The following is a 20,230-nucleotide window of genomic DNA, read 5'->3' as shown; positions in this document are numbered from 1 at the left end:
ATATTGAGCTGCAGAAAGCCGCTTTTACAGTTCTTCTTCACTTCCCTCTTCATCCTGGGGAAAAACAAGAACTACATCCCTTTGGCCAGGGGAAGCACCCAGCCCCATCCAGAGGGGAAAACCCTTTGTTTTAAAAACTGAGCACCAGCCTGCATAGCTATGCACTGAGGCAGCCCAAGCTTAGTTTAGAAGGGCCTCAGTAACAGGATGATGGAGCAGCTATTTTCTCCTCCTACACGTGCACCCCCATCTGTTTGAGATTTCCCTTCCAACTCCAGCTTGGCTGGTAGGCATGTCCCTAAGAAGCTGCAGGCCAAAATGGAGAGAGAGAACTGATTCCCTCCTCCACACATCCTGACTTGCTGCCAATTGCCATAAAAAGAGGGCAACATTTGGGCAATTACCAGAAGACAAGGATGTGCCTTTTCATTTGTCTTTTTATTTTACATTTAAAAAGTGGTTATTGCTCTAACTGAATCAGAAGTATAGACCTCTCCCCTAAGGAGCCTTGGCCTTGCAGCCCCATTCAGCAGGGATGGAAGTCACAAGACAATGAAGTGGAGCCTCATGCCCTCTATGAGGAAGCCCTTAGTATTGCTGACATCTGCTCTTTACCCTGTCTCTCCTCCCTCTCTGTGCTGCCACACTCGGGCAAAGAGTGGTGGCTGACCCAGCCATGAGAGCTCTGTGGACCGGAAGGACGGGGCGGTCATTAGTGATGGCTTTCAGCTCTCTGGCTTGGGAGACATTGCTCTTTGCTATTCAGTTCAACAAATAGTGAGTGCCTACTGTGTGCCAGGTTTGTGCTAGGAGCTCACATTCCCATCCTTGTCCACCAATGGAAGGATGCAGAGGTCTGACTCTTCCCATGGAGGCATTTGGTAGCTGTAACTCATCAGTCCTAGGGAAGAGTCTGCCTTCTCAAGCACCATTTTTTTGTTTAACCAGAAAAGGGCAGTGGAGAGAGAGAGAGACCTGTTACCTCACACCACTAGGCTCTAGGGAAGGACATGAGGACTGTAGACAGCTTCCACAGAACCCTGGATGAGATGGCAAGACATGGAGACCCCACAGGCCAGTGGTGATAGCCAGGGCTGCTCTGCTTGTTGGTGGCGAATGGCTCAGGCCTGCCTTCCAGCAGCTTCTCCAGAAGGGTGGTCTAGCAGCTCCCAGGATACTGGACGAGGACGTGCCTTTTCATTTGTCCAAGCCAGCATTGCTGAAGCTCCAAGAGACGTTTCCTAAAGAAATGGGGCCAGTATCTCCCAGTTCTCCTTCCTACTTTGTCTTTTTAAGACCTCAGCCTGATGATCTTAAAATAAAGGCCAAGGAAAATAGAGGATACAGGCAACTAGCTCAGTCCTTAGGGGAATCCCTCTGTCCTCTGGAGTGAAACCTCCTATTTTGTTTTCCAAAAGAGACAAAAGATACAACATCTTACACTTGCCAAGGTGTGCATCACATTGCAGACAAGTCCTTTATGGCTGGATCCAGAAAAGGCAATAATAATGGCAGCCATGACCCTGCAAGGCAGGCACCCCACGGCTTCCCTAATGTTCCTTGGTCTTGAAGACACAGCTTGAGTCAGTCTAGGTGCTTGTCATTCCTAGGAGCTTTGTGCATTTTCTCAAAGAGGAAGCCAGTCCAGGAGAGGCGAAGAGGCAGAAGGCTCTGTCTTGTGCAGCTTTGCCATTTCCGAATGGGGCCAGGCCTTTTAGTTTTTGTGGCTTACTTGTTTATTTTTTGCAGAATTTGGGTTTTTAGTTCAGCCTCCTTCACCAGACTAGGACTGGAAAAGGGAGAATTGTGCAGCTGGCTGTGCCTCCTCCTGCTGCTGCAGTCCTCCCTCTCCCTGTGCCTGTGGACCAGGGGACCAGCAGAGAAGAAAAATGAAATCCTTCTCCTTGCAGACAAGCAGTCACACTTCAATGATGTTCACCGAGGGCTTGTTTGGAAACTGGGAGAAAAGAAATGAGAGAAGCGGCCAGGGCTAATTGAACAGACTTCTTGCAAGGTTGGAAACAGAGGAAAGAAGGAAGGGAGCAGTAAGGCTGCAGCCTAAAAACCAGGCTCTTGTCCCTCGAGGAAGGAAGAGTAGCCCTGCCTGGGTGTCTCGTCTCTGCCTTCTCAAACCCAGCCTTCGGCCTCACTCAGCTGAATGGCTGAGACCAGGTCCTGAGCCCACAGCCCCTGTGACCCCAGTCTATGCCCAACAGAGCCATCCCTCTGGGTGGTTCTCTCCATCCTGCAGATCTGCCTCTGAGCACAGTCTCAGCCACTGACACTGTTGAGGTGCTTCTGGAGATGGGAGTTAATAAGAGACCTCAGGAAAATGCACCAGGAAGAGAGAAGCCAAGAGAGAGGACAGTAAGCCAGAAGGTACAAGGAGATGGAGGGAGAAGGAGATGTAGAGAGGGCCAGATGTTGGTTGAATAATCATCGTTAGAACCACGAGATCCTTGCATTCTCTACTGTCTTCCTTCTGAGCTGCTCAGAGCAAGTACTGAAAAGGTTTTCATATCTGTTTTACAGAAGAGGAAATGAAGGTACAGAGAGGTAAAGCACCTGCCTAAGGTCATACAGCAAAGCAAAAGCAGAAACAAGCCAGGAATCTCTACTTTTGCTTTCCCACACCAACCGAGAACTCCACCCTCCCACTTGCTGCCCACCCCCCCCCCCCTTTTTTTAACCTCCACTGGCCCCTGGCATCCTGCAAAAGGATTGGATCCAAAATCAATTTGCAGTGTTCCCAGTGTCACATGGGCAGCGGCCAAGTTTGATTCTGTCCAGCTGCAGCCATGCCAGGCCCTGAGCCAACCCCTTCTGCAGTCCAGGGACTACTAGTGCACAAGTCACGCGGCTGCCCACCTGGGCCCACATTTTGCCCTCACCTTGCTGCGGAGAAGCCCCCCACCCTGGTGCTCCGGTGTGCTGGTTTCTGACGTGCTCTTGGTTTTTTCCTTGTTGTTATTGGGTTCATTGTCCTTGATAATGTCATACTGGCGGCAGAAGAGGGCGATGACGCCTGGGGGTGGGGAGCAGTCAGAGACCAGAGCCTGAGTCCTGCTCTGCCTGCGTCATCCCCTCTAGCACTCGCTGAGCTGCTACTGGGTACCCAGCTCCAGATGTCCCCACACCTGCACCACCACAGCAGTGTCCCCCTGGCTCCAGTTCCCACCTGTCCCCTTACCAGCCACCCCTTCGCTGCTGCCGGGCTGATCTTCCTACAACATGCACCTGATCATGTCTCCTCCCCACCGTCCTTTTACCAAACCTCTGGCTGTTGAGAAACAGCAATAACATTTGTTAAGCACATGCCAGTTCCTGTGCTATGCACCGAATATTCTATCTCGCTTAATCCTTCTCACAGCCCTGTGAGGGCACCTATTATCATCCTCAGTGACAAGTGAGGACTCTGATGCAGAAAGAGTTTAAATCACTTACTCAAGGTCACCCAGTGTTGGAGCTGGGATGTGAACTCCGGGGCCTGCACTCTTGTCACATGTTTATTTTTATCAAACTAGTAATACATTTTTGTAATATTTTTTCAAAGTTGGATAGCATCAAGGCTATCCAACTCTCAACTCTTCTCAGGGTTCCCCCCCCCCCTTTTTTTTTTAACCTTTACACCTTTAAATATTCATACTGATACTTTTTGTTGTATCTATTTTGGATATTCTCTGTTGACTTCCCACCATGGTAGATAAAGCTGCCTAACAACTCCTCCCCGCCCCCCCCCCCACTTTCCATCCTTATCACAATAACAGGGTTACAACATAATTTGCGTTAATTCACTATGTTTATATTGTTATGAATATGTAAATTCTATCTGTGCCAAGTCTAATAATGCACCAGAAGCAAACCTCCTCTCTTGCATAGCCCTTTGTTTTTCCTGCTACTTTTTTAAGTCCCCGTTTTCCTACATGCCTAAGGAGCATTGCTTTGCAAATGCTTCTATGATAAAGCCTGCTCTACAGACCATCAGTGTGAGCTCAGGCCCCTCAAGGTGGACCCAGTCTACTTTACAGCCTCACCCACTTTCTTCCTTCTCTCATGGGGTACAGCTGTACTGTGCCAGATTAGGCTTACTTTGTTTCCTGAACACATCATGCCCAGAACGTATGCACTTTTCTGGTTGCCTGGTAAAGTCCTATTCAGCCTTCAAAGCTCCATTCCCATCCGACCTTGTCTGTGTTTTTCCTGATTTCTAGCCCTAGCCCCAGAATTAATTCCCTCTCCTCTGTTCCCATACATGGTACTATTATAGCACTCATGACATTGGATGATAGTTAAATTCAAGTATGGCCTCTCGAGACTGAGCTCCTTGCAAGCACAGGTCTCCCTGTAGCCCTACTGCCTGGGATGGAATGGTTGCTCAGTAAAAGATGGGTGAGTTGAATACAAAGATGGGACACAGAGGCAGGAGGGCCATTCATATGGAGGGGCTGGGGAGACTTCATGGAGGTAGTCTCGCTGCAGCTGGGTCTAGAATGATGTGTAGATTAGAAGGTTATCCCGAGCCTGAGGCCAGTCAGCCACTTCTGAGCCGCCCAGGCCCGAAGCCCCTAGAGGCTCAGCAACCCAGAAGCAGCAGAGGCTGCAGCCGTGGCCTGGACCACTTCTGAGAGAGGAGAAGGGCAAGTGCTCGCATAATCATCCAAGGCATGTATCAATATGCTGTTTTTTTTTGGGTGAGGGGTGGGTTAAGAGAAGGGATCAAGTCTGGTCCCCATCCCTGGCAGGACTTTGAGACACCTAACCCCTTCTCCGAGCTCTCCAGTCCCCTCCCCTCGGTTTCAGTGAGAGGTGAGAGAAGGGCCTGGAGGCCCAGACTCACCAGCCCACATGAACAGGACCACCACGATGATGAGCACCTCGCCCGTCCGCAGCTGCTGGCTTCTCCCCATCTCCTTCATGGTCACCTCATCTGCAGGAGACAGACACCAGGTCCCCGGCTCCTCCCCTGCCCCAGCCATAACTCCAGGGCCAGGCCCAAGATAAGAAGTGCTTGTTTCTATGAGTGCCCACATCTAACATTGGACATTCAAGAATATGTTGATGGCTACTTGGGGTAGCTATGATAGGACCTCACCCAAAACTGGGAGGTTATACACCACTGTCCTGGGGACTGGAGTGAACCTCCTCTTTCTCATGGAGCTTTAACTTGGCTGGGGGTGGGATGGGGGGTTTTGTGCTTCCTCAAGCCATAACCCACACTGGCCCTGACCACCCCCACCCCCGCCCATCCCTTCTGGGCAGTGGCCCAGGCCTGCCTTTGTTCTTGGCGGCCATCTTCTCGGCCTCGCGTGGGGTCTTGAAGAGCACTGGCTCACTGGCCGGGCTCTGGCCCTGGATGGAGATGGCCTGCACGTGCACGATGTACTCAGTGTCCTCCTCCAGGTCCCACAGGGCACAGGAGCGGGTGGTGGTGTTCACCTCCTGGATGAAGCGGAGCATCCGCACGTCCTTCTTCTGCAAGGCAGAAGCCAGCCCACGGTCACTGTGCCAGTCCAACCCCCACTCCGGCCCACCTCTCCAGGTGTGGTAACAGGCTCCCCCTGCTACCATGCTGAGTCCTTTACATACTCTTACTTAATCACCCCATCATGTCTGGAGGTAGGTATCATTGTCTCTGTTTTACAAATAAGGAAGCTGCGGAGCTTCCCAAACCCAGGTCTGTCTGAGATCAAAACCATGCTCTTAATTCCTAAGTTCTAATAGAAAGCTCCCAAACCATCTCTCACTGACTGATTCCCTTCTTGGGCCCCAATTTCAAGCCAAATGTACAACTTTCTGCCCCTTTTCTCTTGCCCCTTGTTCCTTTTTGCCTTCTATTTTTCCACATACACACCCCATTCACCACTACTCTCGTGATGTGTTCTTCCCTCCCGGAGACCCTCAAGGATTACCTGCTGAGAGATGGCAAATCCAATGACAACCTCATCTTCCAGCACATCCCAGCTCACCACCGCAGAGTTGGCCTTGAGGTGCCTGACAGTGACATTCACTGGGGCCGAGGGACTGTCTAGGGGGTGGGGAGATACCTGAGCCTGAACGCCTCCTGCTGTGAGGCCCAGGCCCACTGTCTCAGGAAGCAGGGTAGACAAAAGGAAACCTGGGAAAGGCCAGGCAGTGAAGGAAGGGAAAAACCAAGGCTTCAAAAGGAGTACGGGTTAAGGGACCTGGATCTCAGTTCCTTAGTGGCTTGAGGAGCCAGGCCTGAGAGTCCCCAGACACATTATGTCCAGGATGGAAGCCCCTGCTAGCCACAGCCTGGCCCTGCTAGGGGTCCACAGCTAAAAACTGGTGGTCCTGGGGCAGGGCCAGATCTAATGAGGAACAGTAAAAGTGGGAGAACAGTTATAGGGAAGGCATGGGGGCTGGGGGTGCAGGAGCTGAAGGATCATCTGATGAAAAACAGTCCAAAGGACTCCCAGTCAAATGCTCTTTCTACAATACTGCCCTCTCCAGTGAGTGACCTTGCAGAAAGGAGAATGACCCAGAGGTTGAGAAGAGCCAGGTTGGGTTGAGCCTTGAGATGGAGTGAAGAGCAAGAGAGGAACCCCCAGTATTGTGGCAATATGGGCGGAATAAAGATTGAGATAGGGTCTATGTGAGCCTCTTCCTCATACCCCACCAGCCCCAAAGGCTGAGGAGATGAGAGTCAGGAGCACAGGGTAGGAGCTTCTGGGTGGGGAAAAGGATGAATGGAGATCATTAGGGGAGTAGGAGGGAGAGCCAGGGGAGGGTGAGCTCAGGGCAGGATGTGGCGTCACACAAGCTTCTGTAATACCCGAGGGCCAGCTGCTGTCAGGGCAAGACCTGGGCATCAGCAGCACCCCTTACTCCACAGATGAGGCCTGGGGCAGACAAAGACTGAAGGACACTGGCAGGTGGCAGTGGACATGAGCCATAGAAGGGACAGGTGGGTTGTGAAAGAGACAGGGGCAGAAGCAGAGACGGTGCACTGAGCCAGAGAGAGACAAGCGAGGCAGCTGCCAGAGCAGAGACAGGGTTCCAGGGAAAGCTAGGAGACGGGGCAGGCTCAGGGGTCCACCCCCACCACCCCAAGCCCTCCAGCCTGGTCTCCAGAGCACACCCCTAGCCCACTCCTGCCCACCCCCCATGCTCACGCACACCAGGATCCCAGCCTGCTCGTCCTGCAGAGTTGGCCTGCAGGGCTTTGAGGCATCTTTGAGGACAGGGGGAGAGAGGCCCAGGCGTGAGGGGCTGGTGTCCTCAGCTACTTCCTGGACCAGAGAAGGGGAGCTAGGGGAACCTGAGGCAAAGGTCTGGGGTCAGAGGAAAGGGATCAGGAGATGAGGGACTACAAGACCCAAGAAAACCCAGGGCCGAGGTGATGAGGAGCTTGGAGGCTGAAGGACGGGCCTGAGGGTCAAAAAGGTGGGGGAGAGCCCGGTGTGCTGGGTGAGGGGAGCAGTGAGCGGAGAGAAGACAGGGGTCCCCAGGGAGCTGGGAGGGGGAACTGAGGACTCCCGGGTGGCGGGAGAGGAGTCTGCTCCGGCGCCCCGCCCGCCCGCCCGCCCGCGCCGAGCCCCCGCCCCCGGGCCCCCTTACCCGCCTGCACCAGCGCGAAGCAGACGCAGCCCAGCCACAGGCGGAGCGCGGCGCGGGCGCGGGGCGGCCAGGTGCACGGCGGCCCGGGGGGCATGGCGGCTCCTCCGGCCCGTCGGCCCGGGGCGGCGCAGGGGGACGCGGCGCCGGCGCCCGGTGGCCGCTCGCGCTCGCGCTCCGGCCGGCGGCCAGCGCGGCCCGGCCGCCCCGCGCCGCCCCCCGCCGCCTGCATGTCGGCTCCGCGGACAGCGACTCCCGCGCGGCGGCGGCGGCGGCCGCGTCCACGTCGGGCGCCCAGAGTGGGGGCGGGGCGCCCCCGCTGCGGAGGAGCGCGGAGGCGGGGTGAGGGGTGGAGGATGCCCCCACTGCTGTCCCCACTCGGTCCGCGGTCAAGCTCCCGAAGGGGACTTCGCAGACTGGCGGCCCCTCCCCTCCAGCCTGTGCCTGAGCCCAAGCAGGGCCCTCTGCACCCTTGCCGTGGTCAGCCCCAAGCGCCCAGCTCCTATTTCCTCTTCAGTCTTCGACAGCACCGCTGCACACACACACAGTCCAGCCCCGGCCCCCCATCTCTGCCTTTTCCAGGTGAAAGGGAGGGCAAGTGCTATTCTGTGCGCAAATCCCATCCCAACGCTGACCTCAGCTCCTTGGGCCTGGGGACCCCCTGCCCTCTCCCCCAGACCGGACCTAGAGTGCTAAGAAGTGCTGGGTGCATACAGTAGGTGCTCAATCAGTGTTTACCATAGGACAGGAGAAGAGGTCGCTCTCACTGAGGGGTTTAATTCTATGCCCTCAGGCATTCAGTCCTTTGCTTTCTTTGGGACATCTCCGTTTTCATCTCCATAATGAGAGTAAGAAGGAGCATCTGCTCTGTGTCAGATACTGTGCTAAGGGCTTTATTTGCATCAAGTCGCTTAATTCTCACTGCAACCTATAAGGTCTACTCATCCACTTTTTGCACAGGAGGATCCTGCAGCTTGGAGTGGTTACCTGGCTTGCCCCAGGCGGCACAGCCAGGATTTGCACACAGGCCGAGCTGCCTCCCAAACCTGTGCTTGAGTGACTTCACCCACCTGGGGATCCCTGAGATTCTAGAATTTTCCTGTGCCAGCTCCTCCCCAGCCAGAGAACAATCTGGATCCATCTCTCCTTGGAGGCTCCAGGGCTCTCTCCTCCCCCACCCCACCCCCTACCCCCACACACCCCCATATCAGCCTGGCGGAATGCTGTGAGCAGTGAAGGAGCTAATGGCTCTAAAGTGCCAGGGGCTTTGGAGACTTGCAGGCAGCCATAGTTAATAAAAGTGCTTGGATGACCCCTCCCCTCATTATCGTGGGGACATCCAGATGCTCATCACTGTTCCTACCGTCTGCCCAGTCCACTCCTTTTCTTAACTTGGGTGGCAGCAAGGTGCTCTGGCCCTGTACCCCCCATTCTCTCCCTGAGATAACCTTAGAAACACCAAGAAGCTGCAGAAGCCCCCACCCCCACCCCACCCTGTGATACTCTCCACCCCAAGTCCCAGTCAGAGGAACAAGGAGAAAGACATGGGCCAGGGCCCAAACCCCTGAAATGAGGGACCACCTGTCTCTCCAAATGAGCCCTCCACACATGCCGGCAGAAATTCTGAAATTCCACCATGCAGGGGCATTTCCTTTGAGTCTCAAAGGCCTCTTTCTTCCAGAGGCCCCTGAAAGAGCCGCTTCTCTTTGGACATCTTGCAAAGTTATCCCACAGAACCTACGCCTTCACGATCTTTCCAACCCCACCTCCTCAGTTTTGCAGATTAAGAAATGGAGATCTAGAGATGGGAAGAGCCAGGTGCAGATTCACACTGTGAGTCGAGAGCTACAACAGAGCCCTCCTTTCCTAATGTCCACCCAAGGACTCCTTCCAAAGGGGCGAGATGGGAGGGGGCCGAGGTTCTCACTGAGCAGTGGAGTCTGACTGCACAGCCCCTCAGTACCCCGAGACCTTCCGCACTGAGCAAGCTGACTCCCTTCCCCCAGCCCCCATCTATTTCCTCAGCCACATACCTTGTCCTGGGGGTTAACCTCAGCTGGGACCTCGACCAGTTTAGCAGTCAGGAGCCACAGCACCTCTCTCTCCCAATCCCTTTCTCTGTCTCATCTCTTTCCCAGCAGCTGCTACCCGCCCCACCCCACCAGCCCCACCCACCAGCTGCAGCTCAGCCCCTGGGGACCCCCTCCCTGACCCAATAGGCAGGCAGACACCCAGAGGCCGCCAGGAGCAACTGGATCCTTCTCATCCTCCATCACAGGAATCAGAAGGAGAGGGGTCAGTTAGAGGTCACAGAGTCCACCCCAGTCCCTGCGGGGGAGAGAAAGAGGGAGGGAGAGGGTCCTGGCAGGGTCTGGAGTCCTGTCCAGTGCTGGGGAAAGGCAAGCCTCAGTGCCACCTGCTGGCCTCTCTAGGTATAACCCCGGGTAGATGTAGGGCGTTGGGAGGGGGAGGATGGCTGTGTGTCTGAGGGTTTGAGAGGCTGGGGAACAGTGCTATAGGAGGAAGGCTTGAAGGACAGGGAGGATTTAGAAAGTTGCAACTCTGGGGGTGCAGCCCTCCCAGGCCTCATGATACATGGGGTGCTTGGGCATTACCTTGAAACTGGGAAAAATCCTGGTGCCTGCGGCCTGGAAGCCAGTGGGAGCTGGATTGGGGGTGGGAAGAGCTGGGAGCATTTAGAGGCACCTGGGTGGGCTTGGGAGGAGGCCGTCAGGACCAGTCTGTACACCATTCCTTAGCACAGGGCCTGCCATGCAATAGAGGCTCAATAGATGTTTGTTGAGAGTGTGGAATAAATTCATTCTTACAACATATATTTATTGAGCACCTACTATATACCAGGCCCTGTGCAATGTTCTGGGAATACGGCAACGGAAGAATGAATGAATGCATGAATGGAGATCTGGGTGGGTGCTGAGGGGTGGGCCTCCATCTTCCCATGCTACACTGATCTCCATTCTGGGAACTCCACAGACATCTCCTAGGGGACAAGCTGGCCACTTACACCTTATTACCTGATGGGGTCACTAGCATTTGGACCCTCCTGGGTGCCCAGAGCTTTCCAAAGTCCCAGCACCTAATCCAGACTGCAGGTGCCCAAGCCAGATCCCAGGTAGCCACTTAGAATAGGAAGGCTCCTCCCTGCAGCCTGGAATGGTTATGGCCCTGTCCAGTGGACCCTGTAGACACACGCACTACCCAAACCACAGGCAGAATCAGGATAAGGGCAGGAGATTGCTTGGAAGACATAATAGTCAAGCACCTATCAAGAACTTGGCTCTTTTCCCAGGTTATTTTGAGTCAAGCTGGTTTGTTTTATCTCCTGTTCCAGATCAGGAAGATGAGGCTCAGAGAGGGGAGGGGACTTGAGCTGGGTCACCCAGCCAGTGAATGATGGAGCTAGGTCTCAAATTCAGTTACGTGGTGCCAAGTTCAGTGCGTAACCCAGTCTGCCCACTGCTTCCCCTCACCTCTGGGGAGAAAGAAGCCTCTTTGAATCCCCACAATCCTGAGTGTTCGAGATTACTAGACTCATTTTACAGACGAGGAAACTGAGTCTCAAAGAGGGGACATGGCTTGCCCTGGGTCATGCAGCTGGGAGATACTGGTCTGGCCTGTCTAACCCCCAAATCCCCGTCACACGGTGAGGCCAGCTCAGCTCAACATTTCTAAGTGCTTGCGCCAGGCCAGTCTGGGGCTGGGTGCTGAGGACACAGAGGTGAACAGATTGGTCCGAGAGCTTCCATGGATGGGGGAGGAAGAGAGACGCGTAAGATACAGAGAGGAGACTGTGCTCAGACACAGGAGGCACCAGGGAGCTACAGGGGACAGAGGAGAGAAGTACTGACAGTCCGGGGGAGATTAGTCAAATGAGAGGAAAGTTGGCCCCTGAGGCCCCAGGAGCAGCCTGTTTATGGATGGGGTGGGTGGCAGAGTGTTTATGTGGGGCAGCAGGGAGGGGTGGGAGGGGTTGCCACAAGCCCTAGGCTGAGGCAGTGGGAGCAGGAAAAAGAGCACTGGTTGGAAAGACTGTTGCACATTTGAAAGTGAAGCCAAGGCTGGAGAGGGCTATATTCATTCATCAAATACTTAGGGAGCACCTACCAAGTGCAAGGCCCTGGGGGCACAAATGTGAACAAGGTGATAAGATCCCTGCCCCCACGGATCTCACAGTCCAGTGGGGGTGATGCTAGTAACTAAATCAAATATTATTAAAAAAAATAATAAAATAATGTTATGGGAAGTGGCCAGGTAGGGTAACGTTAGGTAGTGTGGTCTGGGGGGGGGGGGGGACACCTGAACTGAGACCTGAAGGAGGGAACAGGGTGGGGGTGGGGGGCATAACACATCACAGGAAGGGTGTTGCAGGGACAGTCGCAGCAAGTGTAAAGGCCCTGGGGCAGGAGTAAGCTTGGCATAGTCAAGGAACCAAAAGAAGCCCAGTGAAACTGGAGCTTGGTGAGCAAAGGAGAAGGGGCAGCTGGGCTCAGACAGGACAGGGCCTCGGGGGCATGGAAGGGGATTTGGATTAATTCCATTCATGATGGGAAGCTTCAAAAAGTGAGATGCGGTCTGATTTACGTCTTAAAAGGCTCACTTTGCCTGCTCCAGTGTGCAGACTTTGGAAAGCAGGAGCGGGGATCAGGCCTCTGTGAAGAGGTAAGGAGGCTACTGCAGTCGCCTGGCCAGAAATAACGGGGTCTTGGCCAGGGTGGTGGCAGGAGACAGGGAGAGAATTCAATGGAGGATTCAGGAGACTGTAGGAGGAGCTGATGGATAAGACACTGCAAGTGAGGAGAGGAGAGGTGAGGAGGGCACAGGGCAGGGGGTAGCTCTCCAAAGCTCAGGTTCTGAAGCCAGAAACACCCGGCTGCGTGACACTGGGCCAGTTACTCTCCCTCTCTGAGCTTCAAATGCTTCCTCTTGGCAATGGATAATAATAGCACCCACACCATGGAGGGGGGGAGATGATGAGGTGGGGGTGAGGCGGAAGAGGAGAAAGGAGAAGCGGAGGAGGGGGGAAGAGAGGGCTGATACAGCACTAACTGGGTCACGGAGACCTCCTTGAACTTTTTCATTTCTTCAGAGTCTGGAAGGGAAATGGCTCCCATCTGGAAGCCCTCGGGGATGTGGAGAATCTTACCCAAGATGACAGCCAGTCAGTGGCAGCTTCATGCCTCAAACCCGGACCCTGGCTTTGTCTGAAACATTCTCAGCTACATACCTGATCCCTCAGCTACATACCTGATCCCAGAGGCCCTATTTTACAGGGCCCAGAAGTGGAGGAGGGGAGACAGGAAATGGAGGCAACTGGGGTCAAACCTCTTCCCTGCTAGGAAGGGGTAGAAGGTGCAAGACAGCACTTGGCTTCAAGCCTCAGCCCAGCCCCTGCCTGGCTAGGTGACCCGGGGCACATGTTTTCAGTGGCAAAGTGGGGAGATCTGGAAGTGAGCATCAGAGGCTCAGGGCTTCCCACCTTCCTCCCTCAGTCTGAGCAAACATGGCTCTGCAGAGCCAGGGAATGGCCAGCAGGGGGCGCCATCCCCAGCCATCATCAAGCCAGTGTCGCTCAGAGCAGGAAAGGCTCCAGGGACCCACCTGGGGGAGGCCGCCCTGCCTCCTGCTTTGCTCCATCAGGCCAGGTCCCAGGTGGGCAGACCACAGACAAGTCACTGAACCTCTGTGAACCTCAGTTTCCTTATCTAACAATAGGGCCTACCTCACAGAGTTCTGAGAGGATTCAATGAGATTGACCATGAAAGGGCTTGATACATAGGAGCTGCTATTGTTATTAGCAGTAGTGGCAGTTGTATCATATCTTCAATCGCCTGAAACAAATGATGTCTGATCAGTGGTAACTATGATGACAGCAATGATGATGATGCAGGGATTCGGTGATTGTCCATATTGAAATTTCTTAATTAGGGTATATCCAGTGTCTCATGACCTAGGATGCCTCCTGTGACAGGCAGCTCACTCCCTAACCAAAAGCCCTTGTTTATTGTCAGAATGTCCTCTGCTGAAAGCTGCCTCCTGTAAGACCCTCCCCCAACCCCCACCAGTCACTGTCCAGGGTGACCCCTGCTGGTCTAGCCTCTGGTCTGGAGCCCTCTATTTCCCCCAAGGTCTGTCTGAGAAGCCCAAGAGCAGGTCTGGGGGCCAGAAATCTGCTGGAGAGGAAGGGAGCATACAAATCTTGTTCTTGCTGTTCAAAGTTTCTTTTCTGCAGACTGGGAAGAAGTAAATAAGTGACAGGAAAGCCCTAGCTACCCTCTGGATCTCCCCTCATTCCTCCCTTCTGAGAATAGCTGGAGGCCAGAGAGGGAATCTAATGACCCAGATCCACAAGCCCAAGTACGCTGGACTTCTGGTTGGGAGGTCTTAGCTCCAACCCAGCTGCTGCCAGGCACCCCCATCTGTGTTTGGGGGTCTCAGGGTGAATGTGCATGGGTCCAGCAATGATGTGTCTGGTGGGGACGCAAGGGCTCAAGCCTTAGAGCTGAACAGTCTGGGCTCAAAGCTCAGTTCTGCCAATCCCTACTGTGTGACCTCAGGCAAATCACTTTGTCTCTCTGAGCCTGTTTCCTCATCTGGTCCCTGCCCCAGTGTGGCACTGGGGGGACAACAGGAGATATTACATATAACATAGAGCACACCGTAGTTGGCACATAGTAAATGCTCTGTAGATGTAGCCCCCCATTTCCCTGAGTCTGAGGGGACCATGTGGCTGTGGAGTGGGTCATGTCAGCCACGATGACATCCTCACCCACTTCTGGGTTAGTGGGCCAGGGCTTGGCACATTCCACATGTGCGCATGTGTGCAAGAGTGTGCATGTATGTGCATGAGTGGGCAAGGGTGTGCATACATGTGCATTGTGTGTGCATACATGTGCATGGGTGCGTGTGAGTGTACGTGTGTGTGCACACATGTCCCTAAGGCCACCCCACCCTAGGGACACCCACAGCACATGCACACTTGCAGGTACCTGTGCAGTAGCCCTGCACCGATTCGGGAGGCCCCTCAGATCATTGTTACTATGGAAACAAAGAGGCAATCCCCAGCCTCAGGGAGAGCCTGGGGTGCCAGAAATGAGAGCTAGCACAGTTTTCCCAGGAAGAAAGACAGATTGGGAGCACAAGATCCCTGGGATGGGGCAACCTCGGCCTCTGGAAGTGGGGTGCTGGGACTGTGGGTACCCCTGTATCCTCCGGCAGCCTCCTTTCACATGCACCCTGTCTTGTGGGCTCCTTCCATCAGCTCGGGGAGGGAGACACTGCACAGAAGAACTGAGGTCTAAGGCGGCACAGCTGGCCAGTGAGGCACCAGGTCTGCTGCCTGCCTGCCTCCCCTCCCCCTGACCGTGCCCAGCCCTGCTCCACATGCCCAGGGCTTCAGCAGTGGCTGAGGATTCCAGCCACGTCCAGGAAGCCAGGGGCAGTGGGGAGGAGACTCACTCTGGGGCCACAGTCCCTGGGTGCAGCTTTCAGCCTGGGCAAAACCCGGGGCAGAGCTGGCCACTGGAAGGCTTCTGGGAAGTCAATCCCAATTTAGAAAGAACTTTCAAAAAGTTCTCTACATTTCAATTTAAGTTTCAAATGTTCTGCATACAGGTTGTAATAAATTCAGACAGAATTGTGTATGAATTACAAGTGAGAACACAGTTCCCTGCTCTCCATGCCACTTCCAAGAAGCAACAGTTTCCTTTGCTATGAAGTCAGGAACAATTTTCAAATGGTCAAAGCCATCACCAGATAAACCAGAATAGCAGTAGGAATGAGCTTCCCAGCAGGGGAAATGTGTAAGAAATATCCGGATGCTTATCTGTCAGAGAGGCTGCAAAGGGATCACTTCTGATTTGAGGATGGGGCAAAAGAACAGGCCTGGCTGGGTGACCTCAGGCAAGTCACTGACCCTCTCTGGTTGACCCCTGAGGCCCTTTCAGCTATGAAGACAGGCAAGAAGAGGGATTATTGCAATGGACAAGGGTTGGCTAGGATGTGACCCCAATTGCCTGCATCATTCTGCCCCACCCCCACCCAGATTAAAACCTGTCTAGAGAGATTAGGGCTGGGAGAGGGTTGGGGAGCCTCCTTTCTCCAGCCCTAACTCCAAGTCCCTTCCTTCAGTTTTGGGAGCTCCTGGTCATCTGAGGAAGGAGGAGGTGCTGGACTCCCCCTTTCAGTTGGGTGGGGAGTTGGTAAAGTAAGGGAAGGCAGAGCAATAAGAGATGGGGTGGGAGGTGAGGATTGGGGCATGTCCTGGAAAGATCTGAATTTCCACTTACTCTGGTAGGCAGTAGGGAGCCATGGAAGGTTATTGAGCAGGGAAGGAAGATGATCAGATTTAGAATGCTGTAACAAGGCCAGAACAATAAATACAGAGCACAGTGGACCAGAGCCTTAGCCCAGTGAGGAGCAGATGAGAGAAGGCATCTCTCTCATCTGCCTGAAAGACATCCTCTCATGGAATGGATACGACTTAGGGAGGAAGGGGGTGTGGGGTAAGGAAGAGGGAGGAGTCCTGGAAAGGACTGGGGCCTTGAGCTTGTTTGGTGGATGGAGGGGGTCTCAGGGGCAGGGCCAGCTGGCATGGAAGGCTAGAGTCTGAGGTGTCTGTGGCATTTGGCAGCAAGTCCAGGGTGGAAATGTGGGTTTTACAGAGAAAGAAACAGGATCTGAGGGTTTGTTTTAGCCAACTTTTCCAAAGCTGGAAAGGGGTCATGTCAGAGTTCAAACCTGGGTCTTTCACCCTGTGAACTTGGCAAAGATGCAGTCCCTTTCCCTGTCCCTCAGGGGCCCTGACTCTGGGCTTGGCATGGGGCTCAGCTGCCCTTACCCAAGAGTTGGGGCTCTTGGTGGGGAGCACAGCAGCCATCCTCCTGCCGCAGAGCCCAGCAGCCGCAGGGGGTTTGCAAGCAGCATCTTCAAGCCCAAACTTTGCTCTGTAGAGGGACCATCCCCACCCAGCCCCAGCCTTTCTGCTCTCCCATCACCAGGGATGCCCTATTAGCCAGCGGGAGCCACAGGCCCCAATCACAGCCAGCATTAAGCAAGCGCTGTGTGCGGTCACAGGCTGGGCACTTTACAGGCTCACCAAAACCCTTCCAGGGACGAGCTATTATTGTTGTTGCTGCCATTTTACAGATGAGGAGCCAACTGAGGCTGGCAGAGAGAGACGAAGGGCCTTGCCCCTGCTCCATCATAGGGGGTGGGGTGGGGGTCGGGGCTCGGTCTTGCTCTGTGGGGGCCTCAGGGCTGCTGTGACCCTGCAGACATGGCAGTGCCCCATATGTAAAGTGAGGGTCCCCAAGCCCCCAGGGCCTTGACTTCAGGTCTGCAGGCCCAGCTCCAAGGATCTCCCCCACCCCAGCCCCCCACCTCTCTGTTCCACATTGCCCGGCTCCCTGGGGAACAGCCAGGCCCGCACCCTCCCCCTCCCGGGCTGTGCTCCTGGCAGCTCTGCCGCCCTGGGCTCTGGTCTGGGGGTGGTCCCTGGCGGAGAGGGGAGCGGGCAGGAGCCAGGATGGAGCGGGCTGGGATGTGGTGGCATCCGGAGACCCCAGGCCCCCACCACAGGGCCAGTTGTGTTCCAGACTGGGGTGGGCTGAGCCCTTTGGAAAGGGGCTCCTTGGGATTATAATCACTTTATCAATGTTTGTTTGTGTCATGCAGCCCCGAGATGCTTTTCCCTCCATCTGTCCCCACCATCTGCTCTCATCAGAATTTTCCTAACCATTTGGGACCAAAGAGGGAAGGTGGGAGCTGGGCCTCCATGAGACTGGGGGTGGGGGTAGCACCTCCATGTACTTCACTGAGGGGCTTCCAGGGAGGGGTCTGGGCTTCTGAGTCGCACAGAACAGAGTTCAAATTCTGGCCCTGTAATTTCCTTGCTGTGCTACCTCCAGTGAGTGACTTCCCTCTCTGAGCCTCCATCTCCATCCACATTTATCAAACGGCAAAAACATTATTGACCCCTCAGGATTAATGAAGCTCAAACAGGGCAAGGCGTGCAAAGCCCCTGCATGTGGGTGCTCAAGAGACATGCAGTCCCTTCCCCACTTGTTCCCCCTTTGCTTCTCTCCTTGGCCCCCTGGAGCTGGTCTGTCCCTCTTTAGCGGTAGAGAAGGATAGCCAGCCCTAGTTTCTGTCCCTCTCACCTCTCTCCTCGATGACATCCCCTCCCCTGGGATTTGCTCTGTCTTCCATGGGCCCTGCCCACTGCTCATTCTCTCAGTAAGACCCCTTCTAGCCCAAGCTGTGAATTTCCCTCCCTCCTGGGTGCCTCAGTCTGGGTGGGAGGGAGCTGAGTATCAGCAAGTTTCCCCCCTCTTCTGGGCCTTCATAGAAGGCAACCCCGAGGGTTCCAGGATCACAGGTGCATCCTCTGTGTACACTCATGCCCAGAACTTCAGGTCTGAGGGGTCCAGTGAGTCTCGTCTTGCCCACAGGGTTCCTCAGTGCTCTAGCCAGGGGTTCCAAAGGGGGATGTCAAGGCATCCAGGTCCCCTTTCTAACCTCTCTGCTCAGAGAGGGGAAAGGACTTACTCCAGGTCATCCAGAAGCGAGGAAACCCAGGCCTCCCACCCAGCTGCGCCTCCACCCCCTTTCCTGGGCTATAGCCCAGGGCACTGGGTCTTTAGCCAAGGGCCTTGTAAGTGTAGCACGGGGAACTTCAGGTTGCCCCTTTGACTCAGACGCCTCGCTGTGCTTCTCAGGCCCCCAGGGAGGTCAAGGGGGGCCTATGGAAAGCAGCCAGCAGAGCCCACCAGGGCCCAAACTCCATCCCAGATCCACCCTAGTCACTGGGGTTGCAGGGAAAGTCTAGGAGAGGTGAGGGTGCCCAAGGTGAGAAGACATGGTCCCACATTCAGAAACCCCCATCTAAGGGTGAGACAGGACTCAGACAGGGGTCCTGAGGGCAGGACCCTCAGAGTCACCCTCACAGAGAAGAAAAACAGTGGGGAAGAGAGACGTTAGGCTCCTGAGGGGCTAAGCCAAGGAGCCAGCCTGGAGGAGGTGATGTTGGGGGGCGGGGCGGGGAGTAGGGAGCAAGCAGAGAGAGTGGCTGAATGGACAGTGGGGAATGTGGGTGGGGATGACAGAGACCCCCACAGGGTAGAGAAGAGGATCCAGACCAGGCTGGGGAGGTATGGGCTTTAGGTTGGCCTGAAGAAGGAAGAACCCAGAGAGGAGGGGCTGAGGGAGTGTCCAGGACCCTGCCCCAAGCGCAGCTGGGCGAGGAGGGAAGATGGGAGCTTGTCACCCAAGGAGCCTGGGGTGGGGGCTGAGCAGCAAGGCAACCCCCCCTCCCCAGGTCTTCAGCAGGAGGCAGCTGGGAACCGCCCCCACATGGCTGGTGGCTCTCACAGCAGGGTGGGGGTGGGGTGGGGGTCCCCAACACCGGAGCCAAAGCACGGAGAGGAGCCGAGGAGCTGGTGTTCCCGCGAGCCCAGCTGGCTCCTCAGCAGCTCCAGTTGAGACCTCCCGCCTGTCCCTGAGCGCAGGGACAAAGGCTACTCTTGGGCCACCTGAGAGGCTTGTCTGGGAACCCGGAGGTGGAGCTTTGGTGGGAGTCCTGGGGGTGAGGGGGTAGTGAGGATCTGTGCTGCTGCAGCCGAAAAACCACTGGACTGACAGGAGCAGTCCAGTCAGAGGGCAAACGGGGCGCCCTGCCTTCAAAATACATCCAGAAGCCAGACCCATGGCTGCTGTCCTGGTCATCTCTCGCCCTGAGGCAGCCCCTGCTCCCACCCTTGCTCACCCCCCCGTCTCCTGGCAGTCTGTTCTCAGCATAGTGGCCTGAGTGAGCTGTTGGTGTGGAAGTCAAACCCTGGCCCTCTGCTCAAATCCCCTTGGGTTTCCCATCTCACCTGTAATAAAATCTAAAGTCTTTGTCATAGTCACCAAGGCTCCAGATGTGCCACCAACCCGATCCCGGCACCACCCATCCCAACTTTTCTTATTTCCAAAACTCTCATGGAGTACACTATAGAATTGACTTGTGTATTATCTCCACTGTTTTTTCTCCGTTGCTGTAATCCTACTTCTTAGAACAGTGGCTGGCACAGAACCAGTGCTTCATAAATATTTGTGGAATGAATGAATGAGGGCACATGAATTCAAGTCCAGGCCCTCCACTTACCAGCTGTGAGACCTTGGGAAAATCATTTAAGGGCTCTGAGTCTCATTTCCTTATCTGTAAAGTGGGGACCAGAAGGACCACCTCATAGGGATGGTGAAGGAACAAAATGTGAGCCCAGGATGTGGGGCTTGCTGCCGAGGCTGGAGAAAGAAGGACCCACCACCCCCCGACACAGGCCGGAGGAGCTATGATGGAGGTGCCCAACTCTGGAATGGGCTGTCCTGTCGGCAGGAGCCCCCCCAACACCTCAGGGTGGACATGCCCCCCTGCCTTCACAGGTCACGATCCTGCACTGGCAGAGGAAAGAGGGGGTTTCCTAGTTGGGGGTGGGTGGGAGGAGCAGTTCACATAGATGTTGTGAGGTGCGATTTATTCTGAGCGGGGTCCTGGGGATCGGTTCCGGAGGTGTGAGCAAGGGAGGGGGCGGCGCTAAGGCGGACGCGGGGAGGGGGCGGGCCTGGCCCTCAGACCCCACCGACCGGAAGAGTGGGC

The 20,230-nt window shown here is 55.1% G+C and overlaps 1 protein-coding gene across 2 annotated transcripts; it reads right to left on the bottom strand.

Annotated features, from left to right (window-relative positions):
• Positions 1-421: 421 nt before the first annotated feature.
• FNDC5 (fibronectin type III domain containing 5) lies at positions 422-9,666 on the bottom strand. 2 transcript variants are annotated; one of them, XM_037817839.1, is made up of 7 exons: positions 9,609-9,666; positions 7,579-7,894; positions 5,910-6,025; positions 5,274-5,472; positions 4,838-4,927; positions 2,892-3,025; positions 422-1,957 (listed from the first exon to the last, which is right to left on the bottom strand). In XM_037817839.1, exons 2-7 carry the CDS (start codon positions 7,805-7,807, stop codon positions 1,919-1,921), a joined length of 807 nt encoding a protein of 268 aa, XP_037673767.1. In that variant the 5' UTR covers positions 7,808-7,894; positions 9,609-9,666; the 3' UTR covers positions 422-1,918. The 2 variants fall into 2 exon arrangements, with proteins under 2 accessions (XP_037673767.1, XP_037673758.1); XM_037817830.1 differs by having other exon boundaries at positions 422-1,858.
• Between the last annotated feature and the right edge of the window lie 10,564 nt (positions 9,667-20,230).

Source organism: Choloepus didactylus, chromosome 2 (genome assembly GCF_015220235.1).
Source record: "Choloepus didactylus isolate mChoDid1 chromosome 2, mChoDid1.pri, whole genome shotgun sequence".
Classification (NCBI taxonomy): domain Eukaryota; kingdom Metazoa; phylum Chordata; class Mammalia; order Pilosa; family Megalonychidae; genus Choloepus; species Choloepus didactylus.
This window is presented reverse-complemented; position numbering and strand designations above follow the sequence as displayed.

Bases quoted from the DNA above. Each gene is read 5' to 3' on its own strand.
- FNDC5 (XM_037817830.1), bottom strand. From the start codon at position 7,807: ATGCAGGCGGCGGGGGGCGGCGCGGGGCGGCCGGGCCGCGCTGGCCGC. The intron at 6,026-7,578 runs GTAAGGGGGCCC...CCCACCCCCTAG, and splicing joins CTTCGCGCTGGTGCAGGCGG to ACAGTCCCTCGGCCCCAGTG. The intron at 3,026-4,837 runs GTGAGTCTGGGC...CCCCACCCCCAG, and splicing joins GGTCCTGTTCATGTGGGCTG to GCGTCATCGCCCTCTTCTGC.